We start from the raw sequence: 25257 nt of genomic DNA, 5'->3' as shown, positions 1-25257 counted from the left end.
CTAACAGTGAATGATACTATAATATACTGTCCTATACGTCATATACTAACAGTGAATGATACTATTATATACTGTCCTATACGTTATATACCCACAGTGAATGATACTATTATATACTGTCCTATACGTTATATACCCACAGTGAATGATACTATTATATACTGTCCTATATGTCATATACCCACAGTGAATGATACTATTATATACTGTCCTATACTTCATATATCAACAATGAATGATACTATAATATACTGTCCTATACGTTATATACCCACAGTGAGATACTATTATATACTGTCCTATACGTTATATACCCACAGTGAATGATACTATTATATACTGTCCTATACGTTATATACCCACAGTGAATGATACTATTATATACTGTCCTATACGTTATATACCCACAGTGACTGACACTAATAACAGGTGTCTCTCTATGTTACATCTGGGTTACAATAACCCAGGGGGCCAGTCATATCCCTAGTCATGAAGGGGTTAATAAGAGACAAAGGACATAAAGACAATGCTGTGCACAATGCCATCAACAGGTGTGTATATATATATATATGTGTGTGTATATGTATATGTATATATATGTGTGTGTGTATGTGTCTGTAAGTGCTGGGGTCTCCTCTGCTCCCATCATCCATGTTGTCCTCCCTGATGACCCCTGTGTGTGCACGGCGCAGCTGTCTCTGTGATCCATGAGCATCCTCCTGTGCCGGGGATAAGTTTGCAGCCGGCAGTGACCTCAGTGTGTTATACTGCAGCAGTCCCTGCACATGTCTACCTCCTCCCTCCAGGAGCTGAAGGGGAGCAGGGTGTGCAAAGTGCAAGGGGAGGAGGAGGAGGAGAGAGCCTAGGGCAGCTCTGCACTGTGACCCAGCCTTGGCTGTGAGCTTGTCTGCTGTATGTCTGAGGCTGCTGGGAGGCTGCCCCTCCATGTGTGTGTGTGAGTGTGTCAGTGTGTGTGTGCTCCGCCGCCGCCGCTGCCCTTTGATCCTTGCACTAGTGTTAGGGGCTCGGAGACACCGGGGGAGCAGAGACGGCGGCTCCTCAGCATCATGTCCGTACACCTCACACACATAGATCCCATCCATTGAGGAATATTTATTACGGCGGCGGCGGCGGCGGCTGCTGGGGGAGGGAGGTGAAGGGGAGGACAAGCCAGGTGCAGCGACCGAGCGCCCTGACTCCCGGAGCCCGCAGGAGCCGCTCCGTCCTCCGCCTCCCGCCGGAGCACCGAGGAGGGAAGGTGATGGACGCGGAGAACCCCCCGGCTCTCTCCTCATCTCACCGGCGGCTCTAAGGGGACACAATGCCCAGGAGGAAGCAGGAGCAGCCCAAGCGCCTGCCTTCACGTAAGTGCCCGGCTTGTGTGCGGCGGCTGCGGCTTGTGTGCGTTACTTTGGGGCTGTGTGCGGGCTGAGCAGGGCAGCCATGTTGTGGAGAGCTCCCAGTCCTGGGCTGGCCATTTATTTCATCATTTTATTCAGAGTGGTCTCTGGGTGTTGTGTGCAGCGGCGGCCCCCCCTCCGCCTCAGCCGTCACCCCACCGTGCCCCCCTCCGCCTCAGCCGTCACCCCACCGTGCCCCCCTCCGCCTCAGCCGTCACCCCACCGTGCCCCCCTCCGCCTCAGCCGTCACCCCACCGTGCCCCCCTCCTCAGCCGTCACCCCACCGTGCCCCCCTCCTTAGCCGTCACCCCACCGTGCCCTCCCGCCGCCCCCCGGCTCTCCCGGAATCAATAGGGCTCTGTCCCCGGGTAAAGGTTGCGGCCAGCTCCGGCTGCTGAGCCTGGCGGCCCCGGTAGGAGAGGCGGAGAGGCAGCGGCAGATACAAGGGGGAGGGAGGGAAGGAGGCTGAGGAGGAGGCTCGTGAGAGAAACCCGGGGGGTGGGCCGAGCACCGGGGAAAGGGGGTGTCTGTGTGCAGGAATCTGCTGAGGCACCGGGCACCGCCATAACCCTGCACCCCCGGGCACCGACATAACCCTGCACCCCCGGGCACCGACATAACCCTGCACCCCCGGGCACCGACATAACCCTGCACCCCCGGGCACCGACATAACCCTGCACCCCCGGGCACCGACAGGGTCACATACAGCAGGGGCACTGCCATAACCCTGCACCCCTGGGCACCAGGCACAGACCTAACCCTGCACCCCTGGGCACTGCCAGGGTCACATACATACTACACTGCCGGGCACCAGACACAGACATAACCCTACACCCTCGAGCACTGCCAGGGTCACATAAAGCCCTACACCCCCGGCCACTGCCAGGGTCACATACAGCTGGGGCACAGACATAACCCTGCACCCCCGGGCACTGCCAGGGTCACATACTACTGGGGCGCAGACATAACCCTGCACCCCCGGGCACTGCCAGGGTCACATACTGCTGGGGCGCAGACATAACCCTGCACCCCCGGGCGCTGCCAGGGTCACATACAGCTGGGGCGCAGACATAACCCTGCACCCTCGGGCACTGCCAGGGTCACATACAGCTGGGGCGCAGACATAACCCTGCACCCCCGGGCGCTGCCAGGGTCACAGACTGCTGGGTGCAGACATAACCCTGCACCCCCGGGCGCTGCCAGGGTCATCACATACAGCCCTACACCCCCCTGGGCACAGACCTAACCCTACACCCCCCGGGCACAGACCTAACTCTACACCCCCCGGGCACAGCCATGGTCCCATACAGCCGTAATTTTGCACCCTCGGGCACTGCCAGGGTCACATGGAGCCCCTCACCCTGCGGGCACAGCCAGGGTCCCATGCAGCCATAGCCCTCCCCCCCTTACACAGCCTGCCCACTCTAGGCAACTTTACCTGCTACTTCAGCCCGTTCCGTCGTTGTTCCCAGCCCTGGCATTGCCCATCCTGTAACTTTTCTGATGCTGGGGGCGACTTGGCACGTCTTGTAGCCAATGCCAGCTCTTCTATCTCGGCCGCACAATGCCTATTGTAAGTGTGATGACATTGTGACCCCAGCCCTGATTCATTGCCACATTGTACTCTGCACACGCTGGCATTGCCACCATCAGACAATATCCTAGGGCATCTGCCAGCTAGTGACCCCTGTAAAGCAAGGCCACCTGCTGTATAGTAATCTGGAGACGTCAGGGGCACAGAGAGGGCACGGCTAACATCCTGCTGCCATGTTCTCTGCACTTCCTGCTTCATGCCAGTCAGTCAGGCTCAGTGTCAGGCTGCGGGCACTCTTTGTATACAGCATGTCAGAGTGCCAGGGTCTTGTATATTGTATTATTGTAGCCTGCGGGTGATGCCAGGCCTGTCACTGCTGACTGTATTGTGCCATCTTCCTTTCTTTTCTCTCCAGCTGGGCACAGGGGTGAAATAACCCGTCCAGGGCAAGGGTTAAGCGTGAGCGGGTGAGGCGGGGGTAGGGCCCTTGTTTACCCGGTGTGCCCCGGTTCAGCTGAGGATCTGTACATGTCTGTGTTTTCCCGGCTGCCACAGTCGGTCACCTGAAGTTCACCAGGTTGGGGGGAGGGGAGGGAGGGGTCAGGTTGTTGCTTTCCATTTGCAGCCATTTGCTTCTCTGCAGACGGATGGCGATCAATATCCATAACATAAATATATGTATGCATGTCTCTGACACACGGGGAGGGATAGAGGAGGCTGGCGGAGGAGCCTGGCGCTGTGCAGTGCAGCCATAACCTCACCCTGGAGCTTTCCCTGCCACCCAGGGCTCCATTGCAGCTCTGCTATACGCTGGCACATTGTGCACGCTGGCTGGACCTGCTGCTGCTGTGTCAGTACCTATGTTATTGCTATATACCAGGAACAAAGAATAGGAATATATCTCCTCCTCCCATGCCCTGTACTTGGCACCGGACCAGGTCATTTGTAATGCTGTGCCCACTGGCTGGTATATAGTATATAGTGCCCCAAAGGGTTAATGACAGTGCCGTAACCTGCTGCTATAACCTGTGGAGGACGTCCTCTCCTCATTGATTCTCTTGTTTTATTGCAGTTCCTGCACCGTTCGCAGATTAGATTGCATGCTCTGCGGCGCAGAGAGGTCAGGGCTGGTCAGGCCGCCCCTGAAGGGGTTAATCCCGGAGGGGGATGTTTTTGCTATTTTTGCTTTTGCTTTGAAGACAGAAATCTGTAAGGATTGAGCAGATCTGGAGAAGGCGACCTCTGCTGAACAGTGGATGTATCTGGAAGTGGCAGAGCCATGTGACCTTGACCCCGACCTCAGCTACTCCCCTCCAGCTCTGACTCATTCTCCATTTTAGCTCAGTCACTGTGGGCCTACCAGGGCTTTGTACTCTCACTGGATCGCTGCATCTTGCTTCCATCTGCCGGCCTGCAGAGCCCCCCGTCTCTTCTCCGTCCCTCATCTGTTACAGGCAGCGCTGGATTCTCTCACTTACTGTAAAGTTTAGTCAGTGGCTCCGTGCTGCAGCCGCTGGGTTATAGATGCAGAGCTGCCTGTCAGCTGTATCCAGCAGGTTGTCTCATATATAGTATAGACCTCATGACATCATGTTTTAGTTCTGTACGCAGTATATACACATATATATATATATTCCCACCTGGAGCCAAAACCTATTTTGTCATTTATTTTGTGTATTAAAACAAAGGATGTGACGTGGCCACAAGTATATAGTGATAGCCACGTTGTAACAGAGGAGAGACGACCGCGCTTGTCTCCTGGCCTGTCTGTTTTAGTAAAAAAAAAAAAGGAAAAGGGGGGGGGGGGCATGATCAAATCTATTAAAGGGAAAGTCCGGCTAGACCCCTTTTTTTAAGCAAGTGCTGGGAGAGGTGGATAAAAGAAATAATGTGCTCTTACCTCCTCCGCTCCATCACTGCTGGGTGCATACTGCCGCTCCTTTCCCCTGTCCATGTCAGGAACTGTCCAGAGCAGCAGCAAATCCCCATAGAAAACCTCTCCTGCTCTGGACAGTTCCTGACATGGACAGAGGGGGCAGCAGAGAGCACTGTGTCAGACTGGAGAGAATACACCACTTCCTGCAGGACATACAGCAGATGATAAGTACTGGAAGACTGGAGATTTTACAATAGAAGTAAATTACAAATCTATATAACTTTCTGAAACCAGTTGATTTGAAAGAAAAAGATTTTCACCAGAGTACCCCTTTAAAGTTTAAGCACAGCAGAGGTGCCCACTATTCCCTGATACTTTTTCTCTGTGTTTGTTGCACCCCTGGTTTTAGCTTACAAATACTGATACTAAATACTAAACTCTTAAAGTGACTGTACCACCAGGCCCAGACTGAAGCACTGGAGGCGGCCAACCCACCCCCAGTGGGAAGAAACTCCAGCCCCTCCATGACGTGACTCCATTAGAATCAATGGAACCCTATGATAGAGGGGAGGGGGTTTCCTCCCACTACGGGTGGGTCGGCCCACCTCCAGTGCTTCACCCTGGGCCTGGTGGTACAGTCACTTCAAATTTGGCTGATCTGACTGTCTGGACGCCACACTCTCTGAAATCGGTGACAGCTCCGAGCTGGCGTAGATTTCCAATTCCTGGCCTGACTTATAGTAAATCTGTCAGGCCGAGGGAGAATATATCATTCCAAAAAGACAGATTTCTGGCGCACATCGCGGCCATAGGAGTCTATGGATATGATCAAAATACAGCGAGCGAAAGGAGTATCCAACACGTCACCAACTTTTAAATTCTAGAGCTCTTATTCCATAGATGTCTATGAATGATTTCTAATAATTAGAAAGAGAGGAGCAGAAAGCCATGGAAGGTCCTGAATTCTGTTCAGATGCCATCCTGCCACTTAGGGTCCAATACACGGGACGATTATTGTGGCAAAAATCGTTATATCGTTCTAAATTAAACAATAATCGTTCTGCGTAATTGCAGGCAACAAATGAAAAATCTGAACCTAAAATTATCGTTAATCGTTCTCTGTAGTTCCGCATTTTTTCACTAATTGTTCAGTGTAATTGCACATTGTTTTGCTGGGATCAGATGGAGTAATGCTGCGTTTACACGGAACGATAATCATTCAAATTTTCACAATAACGATGGCATTTGAGTAATAATCGGCTCGTGTAAACACAACGAACGATCAAGTGACGAGCGAGAAATGTTCCTAAATTGACGTTTGCTAAAAATTTGCAGATTGCTTCGTGTAAACCGTCTTTTACCGATTCACCCTAAGTGTGAGATAGGCATAAGCGATCTTAAAAACAATACAATAACGAATTTTTCTAGTGATTTATTCTTCTAAACGCTGATTGTTATAAAAACCAAATCATTGCTTCAAAATCGTTAAACGATCGATACATTCTATACCTGTTATTATCTTTTCAGTCTCCTTCCCCCAGTTCTCAGCTGCTGCTGCTGAAAATACAAAAATCTTTGAGCTTTTCTCTTTGTATTCCCCTCCTCCCCCCTCTCTTCTGGGACAGCTGATGTAAACAAGTCCCTGGCAGGCTTTATCTGCAACATTGTAGCTTCTTTGTAATGCTGAGAGGATTAATCACAGTGAGTTCATTAGCAACTTGACCTCAGAATAATCCTCCCAGCATTACAAAGAAGCTACAAAGTTTACATCAGCTGTCTCTGAAGGGAGGAGGGGGAGATGGAGAGAAAGGCTCACACCCTGATTTTTGTGTCTTCAGCATAAAGCAGCAGCTGAGAACTGGGGAAAGGAGACTGAATAGATAATAATTTCAGCAAGACACATGGCCAAGGACATTGTCAGAGAAAGAAAATAGAGCTGCTAGAATGGCCCAGCCTGAATCCGATAGAAAATGTATGGAAGGGATTGACTACAGTCTGATTTTGAACCATCCTTGATGTATGGGGGACTCTTTGGAGGACCTCTAAGTCTTCGTTATTATCTGTAACCTGACTTCATAGCAAACCTAGTTTCGCTGTTACTGTGTACATGTTTTACTTTATTTCTGTATTGAAAAATTTATAAATAAACAATTTATTAAAAAAAGAAAATGTATGGAAGGAACTGAAGCTCAGACTTCACAGAAGGCCCACTGAGGTTTCAGGATTTTACGGTGTCACTGTCGTTTCACAGTCAAGAGTTTTGATTGGTCAGGGCCTGAGCGTTCACAGAGAGTGTTTGGAAGAACAAGCGGGGAGAAGACCGTGCGCTGCATGTCCTCTTCTCACTCTGAGTTAGATAAAGAGTCAAGCTCTACAGAGATCCAACTCTTTTTTCTTTTCCTAAGGGTATGTTCACACTGAGTAAATCAGTTGAAATCCCGCCTGCCTCAGTGTAACCTAGCCGCACTCTCCCATAGAGAAGCAGTGTCACACTGAGACAGACAGGATTCCACGGCGGAAAGCTCAGTGTGAACATACCCTAAGCAACGACTGGATTTGCTGCAGTGCGGTCTCTTGGATGGTACAAGTTTAAACACTCAGACCCATCAGAACTTTTGACGTGTTTTTTCTAAGGACAGTGATATTTTAGAGTGTGGAAGAATGGGCCGAAATCCCACCTGAGCAATGCGGGCCACTAGAGCTGAGCGAACTCTGAGCAGGCAGCATTTGATGAGCGGCGGCTGCTGAGGTTTGGTGATTGGATCCATGTTTTCCAGGCATCCACCGCTTATCAAATGCTGCATGCTCAAAGTTCGTTCAACTCTGCATGCCACTAGTTTATCCATACAGGAAGCATCCTGAAGCTGTGACTACCTAAAAAGGCTTTTATATCAAAGGAGAAGTCCAGCGAAAAAATTTTAAAGTATTGTATTGCCCCCCAAAAGTTATACAAATCCCCAATATACACTTATTATAGGAAATGCTTATAAAGTGCTTTTACTTACTACTGCATCAAGGCTTCACTTCCTGGATAACATGGTGATGTCACTTCCTGGATAACATGGTGATGTCACGACTCCCAGAGCTGTGCGGGCTGTGGCTGCTGGAGAGGATGATGGCAGGGGGACACTGAGGGACACAGGGCACTGGAGGGACACTGAGCATCCCCCTGCCATCATCCTCTCCAGCAGCCACAGCCCGCACAGCTCTAGGAGTCGTGACATCACCATGTTATCCAGGAAGTGACATCACCATGTTACCCAGGAAGTGACATCACCATGTTACCCAGGAAGTGACATCACCATGTTACCCAGGAAGTGACATCACCATGTTACCCAGGAAGTGACATCACCACGTTACCCAGGAAGTGACATCACCACGTTACCCAGGAAGTGACATCACCACGTTACCCAGGAAGTGACATCACCATGTTATCCAGGAAGTGAAGCCTTGATGCAGTAGTAAGTGCAGGGAAAAAAGCACTTTATAAGCATTTCCCGTAATAAGTGTATATTGAGGATTTGTATATCTTTAGGGGGGCAATACAATACTTTAATAAAAAAATTTCGCCAGACTTCTCCTTTAAATATTAAACATTTTGTTTCATGTTCACTACATTTTCCTGTGTCATTTCTCATTATTACCCAAAACACCAGCGTACACCAGCGAAAATCAACTGCTTTCAGAAAGTTGTAATTTACTTCTATTTAAAAATTTCCAGTTATCCTGTACTTATCAGCTGCTGTATGTCCTACAGGAAGTGTGTTTTCTTTTCAGTCTGACACAGTGCTCTCTGCTGACACTTCTCTGGCACTTTCTGACATCAGTTGATTTGAAGAAAAAAAAATTGTATTTTTTTTTTTTTTTGCTCAGTTGCCCCTTAATTTACAGTCATATATGATTTAATGTGTTTATTGCTTATTTTACCCGTTGTTTATCAGGTGTTTGCTAACACTGGTGTGAACCTTGCTCTAAAGTGGAAGGAACACCAAGAGTAAATGTATCCTGTGGATATGTTTTTTGGGATTTTTCATGGCGGTATTCAGTATATAACGCATGTGCCAGTCTTAGGTGTATTTGCACCTTGCTCATCATTTCTGCTTTCTGTCAGATTTTGTGGTGTGGCTTAGCTGGAGGAAAGGTTTTAGAATTATTTATTGGAGATTTTTTAAAAAGTCAAGTTATTGTGCGCTCTCACTCTACTTGATGGGTGGTGTAAATATTCTAGAGGGAAAAAAAATAATTTGAACTAAATGGGCCCTGTCATGTCCTAGAGATGTGTCACAAGTTGTTGGTCAGATCCCGCTAAGTGTCTTCTCTCTCCCTGATCTCTGCTCTTGGCATGAGACAAGCTTGAATAGTAAGTGTATTGGCCTGTCTCCTGCAGCAAGACAGAGAGAGAGAAGCGCTGAGCTGTGCACTTCTCTCCCCTAGTTCTAGCAATGGATGAAATTCTGAGTGCACAGACTGCGACCTGTGAAAACTTTTGAGGACATAAGAAGAAAGAGTCCAACAGCCTCAGTGGTCAGACCTGATGCTGTTGAATTCTTTGTCCATATAGAACTGCCATGTTAAAGGCTTTATCCCAGTGTTTATCCTCCTCACTTGAGTATCATGTACTTATAAGCCATCTGTGGATCTTGTCTGCCCCCGTTCATTTGGTCGTCTTTCTGTAATATTGGTGGTAGTGCAGGGCTGCACACGGACACATTGTTTGCTTGTGGTTAGTACATCCCTCAGATCCCAGTGTGCATGGATAACCAAGTAACAACCAAGGTTTCAGAAAGTTATTTAGAGTTGTAATTTACTTCTATTAAAAAAAAAATATTAAGTTTTCCAGTACTTATCAGCTGCTGTATGTCCTGCTAGAAATGGTGTATTCTTTCCAGTCTAGGGAGGTTTTCTATGGGGATTTGCTGCTGCTCTGGACAGTTCCTGACATGGACAGAGGTGGCAGCAGAGAGCTCTGTGTCACATTGGAAAGAATACACCACCTCCCGCAGGACATACAGCAGCTGAAAAATACTGAAGTGGTGGAGTGGAGATTTTTTTAATAAAAATTAATTATAAATCTCTGGCACTTCGTGGGACAAGTTAATTTGAATTTTTTTGTGTGTATGTGAACTTACCCCTTTTAGGGTAACCAAAACTTTGAAAAGGGTTATTGTATTAGTATTTCATCTTTAGGTATAAACACAAAAAAAAAATCAGATTCTGCTATGTAATATCCTACAGTGACATCAGTGGAAGGAGCCCCTGCTGGCCGTTCTTCTTCTGCCGATTTCTGTGTCCACCCCCGGTAGCATATAATGGTGGACACACAGGTTCCTTGTCTGGTGCCTTTTCTTTTATGGGGCATATTATACGTTTTCTTCATGTACTTCTATATGTGAAGAGAGAGGATAAGTACTACCCAAACATGTTCTGCCCAACTGAACCTTCCTGTGTTCTTTATGGTCAGGGGAGGGGTAAGCCTATAAGGACTACACTGACTTTTCTTGGCATGCTTTGTGACCTGTGTAGACTTCATTGTTCAAGGAGGGGGAGGCTGAGCACTGACCGTTGTTTATTATTGATGGCCCCATCCCATATTATCTATATATTGTTGTCACCTTTCCTTGTAACCTGTCTGTGATGATGAGGAGGACACTGAGGACCGCTTCATTATAGGGATGAAAATGTTTCAAGATTTCAGGATTATTTTATAGCATAAATGATCAAATGGAGAAACAGTAAAAAAAAAAAAATTCTTAAAAATGTTTGTAAAATTTATGTAAGGCATATAGATTAGCCGTGGATTATGGCGCACTGGTAATATTGTCTTGCTTCTCTTCCCGCACATCTGATCTATTTATTTTATATATAAACGTGAAACTCGCCAGTAGAGATGAGCGAATCCGCCGTCTAAACGAAGAGAAGCGCTTTGTGTAATCGGCAAGCCGTTCACCAGTTTGCCGCCTTTGAAATCTGTGCCGCTCCTCCCCAGGTGTCGGAAAAAGCTGGATCCAGTCCTGGAAATTTTTTCTCCGACGCTTTGCTTAGACGGGTGATTCTCTCATCTCTATTCACCAGTAATAAATTATTATTTATAAGCGCTACAGAATATGTTGGCGCTATACAAATAAATATTATTATTATTACAATAAAATAATAAATAAATATGTTGCCCTACAAATAAATGTTACAATGTAGCCATCTGGTCGCACACACTGAGTACAGTTCACTCGCCGCTATGTTTGATTTGTTTTTTGCTGGTGTATATTTAACCCCTTCATGATCGGGGTCTTTGATGCCCGGATGTCCTGCTCACAATACAGCAGTGTCGCCTCCTAAGAGCCATAATGCTTTTATTTTTCAACTTACAGGGCTGGTTAAGGGCTTATTTTTTGCGGCACAAACTCTAATTTTCATTAGTATGATATTAATCTAAAAGAAAAAATTTCTACAGTTTTTTATTAATTTTTTTTCTGACATCTATTATAAAAAAAAAAAATCTGCAGTTATGGTATTTTTCCCCTCTTTCACCGAGCAGTAAAAATATTGTGATATTTAAATATATCGGACAATTCTACACGCTATGATATTTAATGTTTATTTATTTTTACTTATTTTTATAATGGGCCAAAACTTTTATTGGGGTGTTTATTTTATAAAGTTTTTCTTTTTCTTTTTTTTTTTTACACTTTTTTTTAACAGCTACATATGCAATCATTAGATTGCATATACTGATCTATGCTGTGCCATAGCATAGCATAGATCAATACTATTGGCAATCTGTACATAGTCTACCTGAGAGAGTAGCTTACCCCCGCCTGTCAGCACAAGTGATCGGGACCCCCGCAGCCATGATGTGAGGGTCCCAATTAGTCAGTGACAGCTAAATAGTAGTTTAACCCTTTAAGGACATGGCCCATTTTCGTTTTTACGTTTTCGGTTTTTCCTCCTTGTGTTTAAAAGGTCATAGCACTTGCATTTTTCCACCTAGAAACCCACATGACCCCTTATTTCTTGCGTCACTAATTGTACTTTGCAATTACAGGCTGAATTTTTGCATAAAGTACACTGCGAAACCAGAAAAAAATTCAAAGTGTGGTGAAATTGAAAAAAAAAACGCATTTCTTTTATTTGGGGGAAATGTGTTTTTACGCCATTCGCCCTGGGGTAAAACTGACTTGTTATGCATGTTCCTCAAGTCGTTACGATTAAAACGATATATAACATGTATAACTTATATTGTATCTGATGGCCTGTAAAAAATTCAAACCGTTGTTAACCAATATATATTCCTTAAAATCGCTCCATTCCCAGGCTTATAGCGCTTTTATCCTTTGGTCTATGGGGCTGTGCGAGGTGTCATTTTTTGCGCCATGATTTGATCTTTCTATCGGTACCTTGATTGCGCATATATGACTTTTTGATCGCTTTTTATTACATTTATTCTGGATTTGATGCGACCAAAAATGCGCAATTTTGCACTTTGGGATTTTTTTGCGCTGACGCCGTTTACCGTACGAGATCAGGAATGTGATTAATTAATAGTTCGGGCGATTACGCACGCGGCGATACCAAACATGTTTATTTATTTATTTATTTGTTTACTTTTATTTAAAACCTGGGAAAAGGGGGGTGATTCAGACTTTTATTAGGGGAGGGGGATTTTTACTATTAACAACACGTTTTTTTTTTTTTTTACACATATACTAGAAGCCCCCATGGGGGACTTCTAGTATATACACTGTGATCTCTCATAGAGATCTCTGCAGCATAGATATGCTGCAGAGATCCATGAGATCGGCACTCGTTTGCTTTCGGCTGCTGCAGCCGGAAACAAACGAGTGCCGAGCCGAGGACGGCGCCATCTTGGACGCGTCCCCGGCCGGCATCAGTAACGGAGATCGCTCCTCCGGGACAAGGTCCCGGAGGAGCGATCTCCCCCACTAGACACCAGGGAAACGTTGCCTCCGGTAATCGGAGGCAGCTGTCAACTTTGACAGCTGCCTCCGATTAGCTAATTAGCGGGCACGGCGATCGGACCGTGCCCACTAATAGCGGCGGTCCCGGGCTACACGCGGCACCCGGGATCGCGGCACTTCAAAGCGGGGCCGCGCTTTGAAGTGCTAATGAGGACATAGGACGTACCGGTACGTCCTATGTCCTTAAGAGGTTAAAGTGTCACTGTTGTTCACTTTTTTTTTTTTTTTTTTTTTTTTTTGCAGAAATCAATAGTACAGGTGATTTTAAGAAACTTTGTAATTGGGTTTATTAGCCGAAAAATGCATTTTTATAATTAAAAAGCAGTTTGAAGCTCTCCCCCCTGTCTTCATGGTTCTCTATGGAGAGAGTATGTGTGGAGTGAGATGAGGCACCAAAACAGGACAACAAAGAGTTAATTTACAGCTACATCACCAGGCTATCTCCTCTGACAGTCAGCACTGACCTCTCTGTCCTCTGAATACCGGCCTTCTCACAGTTCCCGCTGTGTAATCCCTTTGTTCTCTCCTCTCTGCTGGCGACTAATCTCCCTCCTCCCCCCTCCCATCTCCATAGATTACACAGGGCTTGACTGATAAAAGAGTTGAAATTTCCTGATATTTAGCAGTGAATAGGGGGGGGGGGGGCTGGGGAAAGTCTTTTTGAATGCAGATAATGTAATATTTGCCTAATAAACCCAATCACAAAGTTTCTTAAAATGGCCTGGACTATTGATTTCTGCAAAAAAAAAAAAAAAAAAAAATAGTGACACTTTAAGCAAAACAGCTTTGAGTTCAGTAAAATTACTGGTACTATTTGTTTATGCAAACACTAATTTGTGAGAAACAGAAGTAAAGTGGACTCCGCCATAGCTTGGTATCCTGTAAATACAATATGTATTCTAGGAAAAATAATTTTGCAGCGGATTTGCCTCCGATCTGCTAAGTAAAATGTGCTGCATGTGGAACCGGCCTAAAATTTTGTTACAGAATAAAGGCGGCCTAGGAGAATGTGACCTTATATTCCCATCATTTCCACACCTGTCACCAGGGGACGTGGATGTGAGATTCTACCTGGGTCATATGGAATAGGTGCGCTCTATAAATAATAGTTCATGAAAAACCTGGCCGCTATGGTCGCCTCCTGATATACTTGATTGCCTCCAACCCTTTCTAAGAATAAATGATGCGATTCTTATTGGACGTGGTTCTGCCCTGCCAGATAACAGATAGTTCTATGTGAAGGATGACAGACATTTTCTGTACATATAATGCTAAATCCCAGCAGTGTGTAATGTGCCGTATCCATATATCTTGCTGTGTTATATGATCCCCAGTCTGACAACCAGACCAGAGCTTGCTTTTCTGTGCAGACAGGGTGTCAGTGTCTACGTGACCTACCGAAGTATGCCCGCATCTATCAGATCCCTTCTGTCAGCTTCCCTCTAAGTGTCTCTTCCATGTGTAGAGTGTTGCTGGAGATATGATTTCTGCCCCATCAGACCTGGCGATCAGGGATGTAGTAGAGGAGTCCTTACAGTGATCAGCTCCAGAGTAAGAGCCCTATTACTCGGGACGATTATCGTGTGAAAAATCGTTAAATTGTGTGTAATTGCAGGCAGCGATCGAAAAATCGTTCATATGTCGTTGATCGTTGATTTAGATCTGAACCTAAAATTATCGTTAATCGTTCGCTGTAATTCCGCATTCGTTTGCTCAAGTTTCGCATTTGTTTCCTAATTCAGTGTAATTGCACATTGTTTATTGTTTTACTAGGATCAGAAGGAATAAACGATCATAATAACGATTGCAATAACGATTGTAGTAACGACCATCGTTCTGTGTAATATGGTGATCGATTTCAGGTTAACAATAAACAATCTCTTTTGCGATCGTTAATCATTAATCGTTAAAAATCGCTCCATGTAATAGGACCCTAACTCCCCAGGACTCGCACTCTCTGCCGTTGCTGTGCCTTTGAGTCTTGTATACATTTGCTACCAGGCGACATCAGTCCATTAAAGGGGCAGTCTCATAAGAAAATCACTTATTGTAAGTATTGTTTTTATATTACACATATTTTTTAAGAATTGTTTCACATTCATCTTGAGGCGGCAGAGTGTCTATTGCCCTCTATGTCCCTGAGTCTTGCTGTAAAGCATGTCACTAAATGCTGTTATAAACAGCCCAGGCAATATGGCCGCCCCCATAACAATGTACAAATAGCAAAATAAAAAAAATTACAGTCAGAAATAGAAACCGATTTGGATAAAAGAAAAAGTTTTATTATCTGACTCAAATCAGTAAAAGAACATTTAGGTGACATATTCCCTTTAAATGCTATCCGTACACCACGATAAATGTCATCATACCCTTCCTTAGGCCTTATTCACATGTTCTGTAATTTTGTCTGTAGTTGTGAACAAAACTAGTACCTATTGATTTCTAATGGGCTATTCACACTATCCATAGTTTAACTGATCCGCAATCTGTACCGCAAAAAAAAAAAAAAAAAAAAATTAGTACCAACCATAATTGTGGAACAGACTGTCCAATAGAAGTCTGTGGGATCCGCATCTCTTTGCTGATCTGACATCTGTAACGTCTGCAAAAAAAAAAAAGCGAATCTGCAGAAAAATACTAGTTCCTCAAGAAATGTCACAGGCTGAAAGTGATCATGTGACCTTTTTAGCGGTCGGCATCTTTTTTAACCAGTTAAACTATTACCTAGCATTGTACAATTTTTGCGAATCAGCAAAAAAAATGTGGGTTGCTCTACGGACATTTTTTTTGGGAAATTGCGGACGTTATTGTACGAACTGGAAAAAAAATTATTGAATGCGTACATGAGGCTTTAGGCTATGTTCACACTATGGCAACAACGGCCGTAGTTTTTGTGCAGCGGAACACAGCCTATTAAGCAATCGTATACGCTCCGGCCGGGATCTGTGCTGCCCCCGCAAATAACTGACCTGTCAGCTCACACAGTGAAGCGAGCGGCTCCGGGCGCTCGCTTCACTGTGCGCTATGGGAAGCTCTGATGCGGGTGCACGCTGATGCGCCCGCATCAGAGCTCTGCGGCCGGAAAGATCACCCGGCTGGTACTTAAGTACCGGCCGAGATGATCCGGCCAGAGACCGGCCGTTCCGTGACCCGCCCAGAGTCACGGAACGGCCGGTCTCATACGTTGTGTGAACATAGCCTTATACTGATATTCCAGCTTTTATGCAGAACGCGATGGGAATGGGGCCTTACAGATTTTATTTGTTATAAATATTATTACTCACACATTCTACATATGTATCTATTCCTGGGCCATGTTCAGACAGCATATAACACAGGTGATTCTGTGATCCGCAGTACCGGCCGGATGATCTTCATTTCACATGAATTGGGATGTGGACGCACACGGATGCGCCCACATCCCAATTCACGAGAAATGAAGGTCGTACCGGCTGGTATCACCTTTGTAACACCGGCCGTTCACCAACCAATTCTCTGCTGCAAAAATGGAGCGTGTGGCCGGAGCCGCAGGCTCCATTGTGTGAACTGACCTGTGAAATGTCCTGTGTGGTCCTTATTCAACTAATAGCGACCACACAAAAGTGACATGGCAGCTTTTCGTGCGGCCAGTTTGGATCCTGGACAGAGTGTATACTATGTGTATACGCTCCAGCCGGGACTCCATTCATGCCCATACAACGTATATTCTGTATAAATCACGGCCGTTTTTGCAAACTGTGATTATTAAAGGGGTTATCCAGCGCTACAAAAACATGGCCACTTTTCCCCCTCTCTTGTCTCCAGATTGGGTGGGGTTTAGAAACTCAGTTCCATTGAAGTAAATGGAGATTAAAGGGGTGCTCTGGCGGGGGGGCACTTTTTTGGAGGGACCGGGGAGGAAATAAAAAATGTCCACTTACCTCCCCGGTTCCAGCGGCGGGTCCCGCATCACGGCGCTCCGGTGCCAGGTTCCCGCCCGCTTCCGGGTGTCTGACGCGGGCCCAAGACGTGACGTCTCAGGTCCGCTCAGCCACTCAGTGAAGGAGGCGGGATCCGTTTAAAGTCCGCTCGGATCCCGCCTCCTTCACTGAGTGGCTGAGCGGCCCTGAGACGTAGCGTCTCGGGCGGCGTCAGACACCCGGAAGCGGCCGGGATCCGGAGCGCCGTGATGCGGGACCCGCCGCTGGAACCGGGGAGGTAAGTGGACGTCTTTTATTTCAGCCACCTCCTCCCCGGTCCCCCCAAAAAAGTGCCCCCACGCTGGAGCACCCCTTTAATTGCAAACCACACCTGAACTGGAGACAACAGTAGGGGGAAAAGTGGCCATGTTTCTGTAGCGCTGGATAACCCCTTTAATATTGGTGAAAAAAAGATTTGGGTTGAGAGACCAGGTGTCAGTCGGCGATGCTTCTTCTGCTTGTGTCTAGTCTTCATAGCTGATTGTGGTTTCGGGGAGCAGCTGCTCTTGTTCTTTTGAGACCCGACTTGCATTCGCCTGGTAGAGAAGCCACTGATGACCTCATGCGGGGTCAGACATTCCTGCAATCGTCTCTTCCAGCTGAGTATTCACTGATCCAACAGCTCAATAACACATTTAATCATGGTCACTGACCATGATGAAGAGCATCAGGCGGAGAAACAACCTCGGCGCGTTGTGGAGTAGTGTTCTGTGACAGTCATGGGGTCTTCATCAGTAGAGACCGGGCTGTAATAAGAGTTATGGACGTAATGGCGGCTTTGTTTTTTCCTGCCCTTAATGTGGTTAGAAAATAATTTTTTAATGATTAGCAATAATTAATTTGCTATCAATTTCTTAGATGAGATTGCAGTTAAATGTCAATGACATGGAGTATGAAACAATATGTATAATGGTAATTTATTATGGGAATACATGCGGAGATATTAGAGCTCATTAGACGGGCGGCCTCCAGGTCACGGCTCTACAAAGGTTAATCTGACCACAGGGTCGGATGAGAAATGGTTTCGGGGCATATTATATAGAAAGGTGATGTGTAGTTATCAGATGCCCGATACTAGAAGGACAGTCATGTGCACGCAAGCATACCTGCGCATGCATGCCTCATGTACTGTATCGCATCGGATTTTACACTTCCAGTTCCGCGCCAATACCGTGTACTGTCATTTTCTATGAAAAAAACATACAGCAGATTTTTCATTCTGGGTATGTAACACCCCTTATCGCTGAGCGGGGCGAGTGCCTGAGCGAGTTGTCAACCAACCGACAACCAAGCAGAAGCATGTGCCGCCAATGTATTAGCCCAACAGTGGTGGATTAAGTGGGGGGTTACCAGGTACTGAGGCACATAGTGCATAAATGTTTCTAACACTCTGCTGACTATGTAACTACAGTTCTAAACCTCATTTACCATTGAGATATGCACAAAAACTGTGCTAAGAGCTTCATGGCTGAGCAGCTGCATGCAAGCCTTACATCAGCAAACACAATGGCAGGCATCGGATGGAATGGTCCACGACACCACTGTGGAGTGACAGATCATACCTCCTTATGGATGAGCCTTGGTTTAGCGAAAGCCAGGATGGCATTACCTGACTACATTGTACCAGGTGTAAAGCTTGGTACATGAGGAATGCTATGGGGTAGTTTTCCCAGGGGTTGGCATATGCCCCTTAGTTCTAGCGAAGGGAACGATTAATGGCGTTGTTCACTTAAAAAATGTTAAAATTTTTATTAATTGTTATTGATAAGTATTTATGTTCATAAATAAAGATTAAATACAATATTTTTTGTTGGATAACCCCTTTCAAGCTTTTGGTTACACTAAAAGGGGTTGTTCACCAAGAAAAAAATATATTTCAAATCAACTGGTCCCAGCAAGTGCCAGAGATTTGTAATTAACTTTTATTAAAAAAAATCTCGAGTCTTCCAGTACTTAGCAGCTGACGTATATGTCCTGCGAGAAGTAGAATTCTTTCCAGTCTGGAGAGCAGGAGAGATTTTCTATGGGGATTTGCTGCTGCTCTGGACAGTTCCTGACATGGATAAAGGTGGCAGCAGAGAGCACTGTGTCAGACTGGAAAGAATACATCACTTCCTGCAGGACATGCAGCAGCTAATAAGTACTGGAAGACTAAAGATTTTTTATAGCAGTAAATTACAAGTCAAGGCATTGGGGGGGGGCATTTAGTGTTAGAAAACTTTACCTCATCCGTCTTTTTTAAGGCTATCATTATTTATGCCGGTATTATAAAATATTGGCTGTTATTTCACCTAAAAAGAGGTAGTGGGAGCATAGCCTTAGGATGAACGAGAATGGAGATTGCGAGCCACGTCTTCTCATCCAACATCATTGTCTGACCTCACAAATGGATGAATGATGGACGAATGGGTGAATAATCCCAGATGCCTCCAAAATCTTCTAGGATGTCTTCACAGAGGAGAAAAACCTATTATAAGTGCAAACAGGGCCCCAACTCTATATCAATGCCTATGGATTTAGACTAGGATGCTCCTGTTGGTGTAATGTGGTGTAAGGATGGGTTCACACTACGTTTTTTTTTAATCCTTTTTGCAATAAAATGGATGTGTTTGTGTGTAACCATTTAGATCAGTATTTCTATTGACTTCCATTATAAAAAAAAAAAACAAATTAAAACTAATCCTTTTTTTTTTTTTTTTTTAATCCTACACAAAAATGTGGTCAACCACGTTTTTGTGTACGCTTTTTTTAAATAATGGAAGTCAATGGAAAAAAAACAAATAAAAACGGATGCACACAAATGCATCTGTTTTTCCAAAAACGTTTAAAAAGAAACTATGAAAAAAAACGTGCGTGAAACCAGCCTTCTACTTTTGTCCAGTATGTGTAATATGTGACTTACAATAGACATAACAAGCCTTTAGTGTTAGCTAACAACGTTCTGTTATTATATATATGTGTGTGTGTGTGTGTGTGTGTATGTAATATATATACTATTATTATGGTTGTTGTTAATAATAATAATAATAATAATAATAATAATAATAATATTTTTATTCTGTTTCCGGTTATGTGTGTGTGTGAGATATATAATATATATATATATATATAATGATAATGTGTGTATGTATATATATATATATATATATATATATATATATATATATATATATATATATATATATATATATATATATATATATAGAGAGAGAGAGAGAGAGATAGATAGATATTGTGTGTGTGTAACACTGCACTTTGTTTTGCTTACAGTCAGTTTTTCTTGGTTTATGGGTTACATTTTCCTACCATGGTGTCTTTTTTGCTCACCTTTCCCTCTGTAACCTCACTTCCTCTCAGCTCGGGTCGGTGAGATTACACAAGTAACATTCCTCCTTCTTTTCCATCGCTGTGGCCGTTGTGAGGAATCTCATCTGTTTGACGTTTTCAGTTTACAGTGTAACAAAAAGAGACTGTTTCCTTTTTACAGCGTGAACAGGATTTGTTTATACACATTGTTGCAAAGATGGAGGTCAGCTTCCTGTTTGCACGGCGGAGCCCTTTGCTTGCAGCTCGCGTTCTCCGTAATGTCGTATGTATAGGCAGTGCTTAGTCTGATTCTTCCTTAGCGTAGTGCTGTGATTGGTGTGAAAATATAAGTGTCTGGAGATTAGACGTCCTTTCCAGGGAGTAGGATAAAGTGTGTCATTAACGCTATGGTTACACCGCACGTTGGCTGCAATTTGGGGGAAATTATGTCTGAATAGTGTGTGTGACTTTATACTCTATTGGTTATTATGACTTTTCTTCTAGCGGAGGATAGTTCCGGGTGTCGGCTATGCCAGACTCTTGTATGTTTCTGTGTGATATCATAGGCATACCACGGACTCCATATACATGTGTGAGGGTTAAAGGGGAGGTCCGGTGTCAGACTTTTTTTTCCCTAAAAGAGTGGGGGAGGTGGTGGCTAAACATAGCACGCACCTACCTCCTGCAGCCCCCCGCAGTTCCCGGTCCCCCCGGACGTTTCTTGGTCTGAGCGGAAACTGGGTCGTGACTCGTCGTAGCCGGGTCCCGCCTTGGCTGCTGACTGGCTGAGTGGAGTCCCCGCACAGACTGGGAACCAGAGTGGGGAACAGCAAACCCCTGCGCTGGAGACGGAAAAAAATGTCCGATGCTGGACTTCCCTTTTAATGCTTATATACAATTCATTGCTTTTGTGTATCAATCCTTCCCTTGAAAAAGGGATAAAGATTCCAGGGACAAAGAAGCTAAAGGGGCTCGGGGTAGTTGGGTTTAGCAGCTATATGGTGGCCACTTTGGCTAGACTGCTGCCTGGCATGGGTCTCCGGTATTTGGCTCCCACCCTAACTAACATGTTTTCCCCTTTAACTCCCTACATTCTGCTGTAAAATCTAGACCACTGCATGTAAGTAAACTGTGAGGCTATGTTGGTCAATCATCAGCCTGGTGACATGATGGCGGGGTACTGATGGGTGTCCATGGCTGCTGGGGGCGCTGATATGTACCACTTATTATGGTGGTTTTTGGTGGTCTCTGTACAGGTACCACTCCTTTTCTAGACCCTTCCCTGGAGGGATATCTGGCTCGTCCAGTGTTTTGAGAAACGTAACTGAGGCTCCGCAGATCTTTTTGCATATTGATATGTACCTGTTTCACACCCTCAGTGCACTGCCCAACCGGCCTGTCCTTCCCAATTCATATTTGGCATCACCTCCGCTAATGTTCCCCAGCGCACGATAGCAGATAATCTAAAAATTCTGCCGAGGATCAAAAAAGTTTACCTTCAACCTAAGCACCTTGTGTACTATAGGGGCATATTGGCAGGTTAGATGCTTCTAACTTTCTCGTAATTTACCTTTAATAACCCCCCCCCCCCCCAAAAAAAAAAAACAATCTAAAAAAGTTACTCCAAATGTAAAGCATTAAAATAAAATCTACACAAAAAAACGGCCCAGATAGTCGTCAATGAGCCACATGTAAGGGGGATATTAGTCTATAAAAAAAAAAAAAAAAAAAACGATAAAAATTGGCAGTTTTATTGGCGACAACTTTACATAAAAAGTTGACCTTGTCACTTTTTTAGAAATTTTTGTTAGGCTTTTCTTTTTACCAGTAAGCGATTTGCTTTGGTAGATTGAGAGATGTACTTAGTTATAGGTATATGACTAGTCTGTATCACCAGGATTTATAATTGGGGGGGGGGGCGTGCGTCATTTTAACTGTAAGAATAAGGGTGCATTCACACGTACAGGATCCGCAGCCGATTTGATGCTGTGTTCAGTTATTTAGATCAAATCTGCTGTGATACGGTGTGTGTGAAGCTAACCTAATGCTGCACGCTGCTCCTCCAGAGATTTATCTAACAAGAAAAGATTGTGCCACCCAGACAACCTCCGTCTTACCAAAGCGGGAGGACGTCGCCTATCCACACAGGGGGACATGATGGATACAGTCTTTGTCCATATTTAGTTGATGTACAAATGATGGATATTGTGCAATTGTTAGGTGGCGGCCACGTGTGGATCTCATTGTGACCCTAGTTACTTACCTAATGGAGTGTTTATGTAGCAGCCTGGAGTGAGGGGGTCTCAGAGGGTATGCTGAAGAAATAAAGAAATATCTTGTCACAGGCCGAGTGCTAATAACTCTATTATTGAAGCCAAAGCCAGGAATAGATTTAAAAATGTTTATAGGCTGTTTCTGACCTTGGCTTCAAAAATATGTCAGATAAATCTGTCTGTGTAAGCCAGGGATAGGGAACCTTCGGCCCTCCAGTTGTTGCAAAACTACAATTCCCATTGTGCCTGGACGGCCAAAGCGAAGCCTCCAGTAAGAAGTATCTGACAAAGTAACCAGAGCAACAATAGGCAAAGTATCAGATAAAACGTTGTGCATCAGTGGAGCATGCTGAGACTAATAACATGGAGTTCAGGGCAGCCATTCGTCACTCCTCCCCATCAGCCCCATGTTCTTGGCCCTTTCCCTAGTGCAAATTTGTGGCCTATTCTAAATTGTTACACTAAAACAAATACCTGTCAGCTAAAAAAAATAATAATTTCAATTGTTCCAGTACTTATCAGCTGCTGTATGTCCTGCAGGAAGTGGTGTTCTTTCCAGCCTGGAGAGCAGGAGAGGTTTTCTGTGGGAACTTGCTGCTGCTCTGGACAGTTCCTGACATGGACAGAGGTGGCAGCAGAGAGCACTGTGTCAGACTGCAGAGAATACACCACTTCCTGCGGGACATACAGCAGCTGATAAGTACTGGAAGACTTGACATTTTTTTTAAATAAAAGTAAATTAAAAATCTCTGGCATTCGCTGGGGCCAATTGACTTGAAAGAATTGTTTTGGGTGAACAACCCCTTTGAATGGGGTGCTGCACTGATCTCAGGGCAGCACCCCAAAACAGCTGTCTGTCGATGGATACATAGCCTTGGTTTTTCCCTTGTCATTACATTGACTAATAGGGCCACTTAATATGGTGGTTTCCCTACAGGAGTCGCCCCTTGGCTGGGTCCTTCCAGGAGGGGTATCTGGGTATCTTCTTTTGCATATTCATGTTTCCCAGGGAGCAATGCACCTAGGATTTCACTGCATTGAGCACTTAAGCCCACAGTGTTATTGTTTAGCTGGTCTCCCTGAGATCAGCGATCTGTTTATCTTTTAACCGCTTTAAATGGGTCTGTATATATATATATATATATATATATATATATATATCTCAGAATAAAGGAAATATAATAATGCATTTTATATATTGAAAGTGAATGCAACAGGTTTCACCAGATGTAAATCCTGAACCATGAGAAATGAGTAATGACGTTCAAAAATAATCCTATAGAAACCATAGACTGGTGTATATAAGATTGCAGATTCTTCTTATTATAGTGATGGTTACATAGTTTTTAGGGCTGATAAAAGTTGAGGCCATCCTATGGTTGGGGCTGGATTATCTAAGCTTTTCTATTTTATGATTGATGTTAAAGCAGACCTGTAAGCAGCTTTTTGCTGACTAAGATGAAGGCGGTGCACAGCGGGGATTCTCACCATGAATCACAATTGACCGATTTCTCCATATTTGTTTATAGGGAAAGATCTGTCCGTCAAGGCCAGAAAAGGCCGGACTCCTTTTACTTTTTATCCCACATCGGCTGTGAACAGATTGTAATTGCCAAACGTGTAAAGGTCCTCTTAAAGTTCAGGAAAGAAGAGAAAAGGAGGACATGATGGAAACATTTATTACAGGAGGAAGAAGGGAAAGGAGGGACATGATGGAAACCTTTATATATATTACAGGAGGAAGAAGGGAAAGGGAGGACATGATGGAAACCTTTATATATATATATATAATATATATATATATATATATATATATATATATATATATATAAAAAGGTTTCCATCATGTCCTCCCTTTCCCTTCTTCCTCCTGTAACATATATAAAGGTTTCCATCATGTCCTCCTTTCCCTTCTTCCTCCTGTAATATATATATATATATATATATATATATATATATATATATATATATATATATATATATATATATATATATATAAAAAGGTTTCCATCATGTCCTCCCTTTCCCTTCTTCCTCCTGTAACATATATAAAGGTTTTCATCATGTCCCCCTTTCCCTTCTTCCTCCTGTAACATATATAAAGGTTTCCATCATGTCCCCCCTTTCCCTTCTTCCTCCTGTAACATATATAAAGGTTCCCATTATGTCCTTCTTTCCCTTCTTCCTCCTGTAACATATATAAAGGTTTCCATCATGTTCGTCCTTTCCCTTTTTCCTCCTGTAACATATATAAAGGTTTCCATCATGTCCTTTTCCCTTCTTCCTCCTGTAACATATATAAAGGTTTCCATCATGTCCTCCCTTTCCCTTCTTCCTCCTGTAATATATATATATAAAGGTTTCCATCATGTCCCTCCTTTCCCTTCTTCCTCCTGTAATATATATATATATATATATATATATATATATATATATATATATATATATATATATATATAATTACAGGAGGAAGAAGGGAAAGGAGGGACATGATTAAATTAAAAGAATTGTCCGCTCTATTAAAATATAACATTATTGTTCCCGCATGGTGAATGGTGTAAAGGAAAAAAAACCCACAAACACCAGGGTTGCTGTTTTTGTTTTAATTATGTATCAGAAAAAAATTAATAAAAAGTGATCAAAATTTTTCTATTACACCAATATGATATTAATAAAAACTAGAGATCATGGTGCAATAAATGAGGTTTTGGAGGGGATTCTCACCCTATGTGCTGGAAAGGAAAACCACAATGTACCATGACTGGCCTGTAATTCCACATTTCTCCTGTAGTGGCCACTCTAGAGGAAACTTGTATCTAGCCTCAAATGTCCTGGGCTGCAGTTTTTCTTTAAGTCGGGGATGGGGAACCCTCTGCCCTCCAGCTGGTGCAAAACTGCAATTCCCATCATGCCTGGTGTAGTTTTGCACAAGCTGG

The 25257-nt window shown here is 44.3% G+C and overlaps 1 protein-coding gene across 4 annotated transcripts in view; it reads left to right on the top strand.

Moving 5' to 3' along the window:
* Window positions 1-884: 884 nt before the first annotated feature.
* Window positions 885-25257, top strand: part of ZNF827 (zinc finger protein 827) — a 111135-nt gene continuing 86762 nt past the window's right edge. For all 4 annotated transcript variants that reach the window (XR_011364012.1, XM_069978661.1, XM_069978662.1 and 1 more), the window contains exon 1: window positions 885-1364. Coding sequence is in view for 3 of the 4 variants with exons in the window: in XM_069978661.1 (XP_069834762.1) it covers window positions 1322-1364 (43 nt within the window). In the remaining variant the exon portion in view is untranslated. The remainder of the gene's footprint in view (window positions 1365-25257) is intronic.

Source organism: Dendropsophus ebraccatus, chromosome 7, assembly GCF_027789765.1.
Source record: "Dendropsophus ebraccatus isolate aDenEbr1 chromosome 7, aDenEbr1.pat, whole genome shotgun sequence".
NCBI classification, from domain to species: domain Eukaryota; kingdom Metazoa; phylum Chordata; class Amphibia; order Anura; family Hylidae; genus Dendropsophus; species Dendropsophus ebraccatus.
The sequence above is the reverse complement of the archived record's forward strand: the minus strand, read 5'-3'. Positions and strand labels throughout refer to the sequence as shown.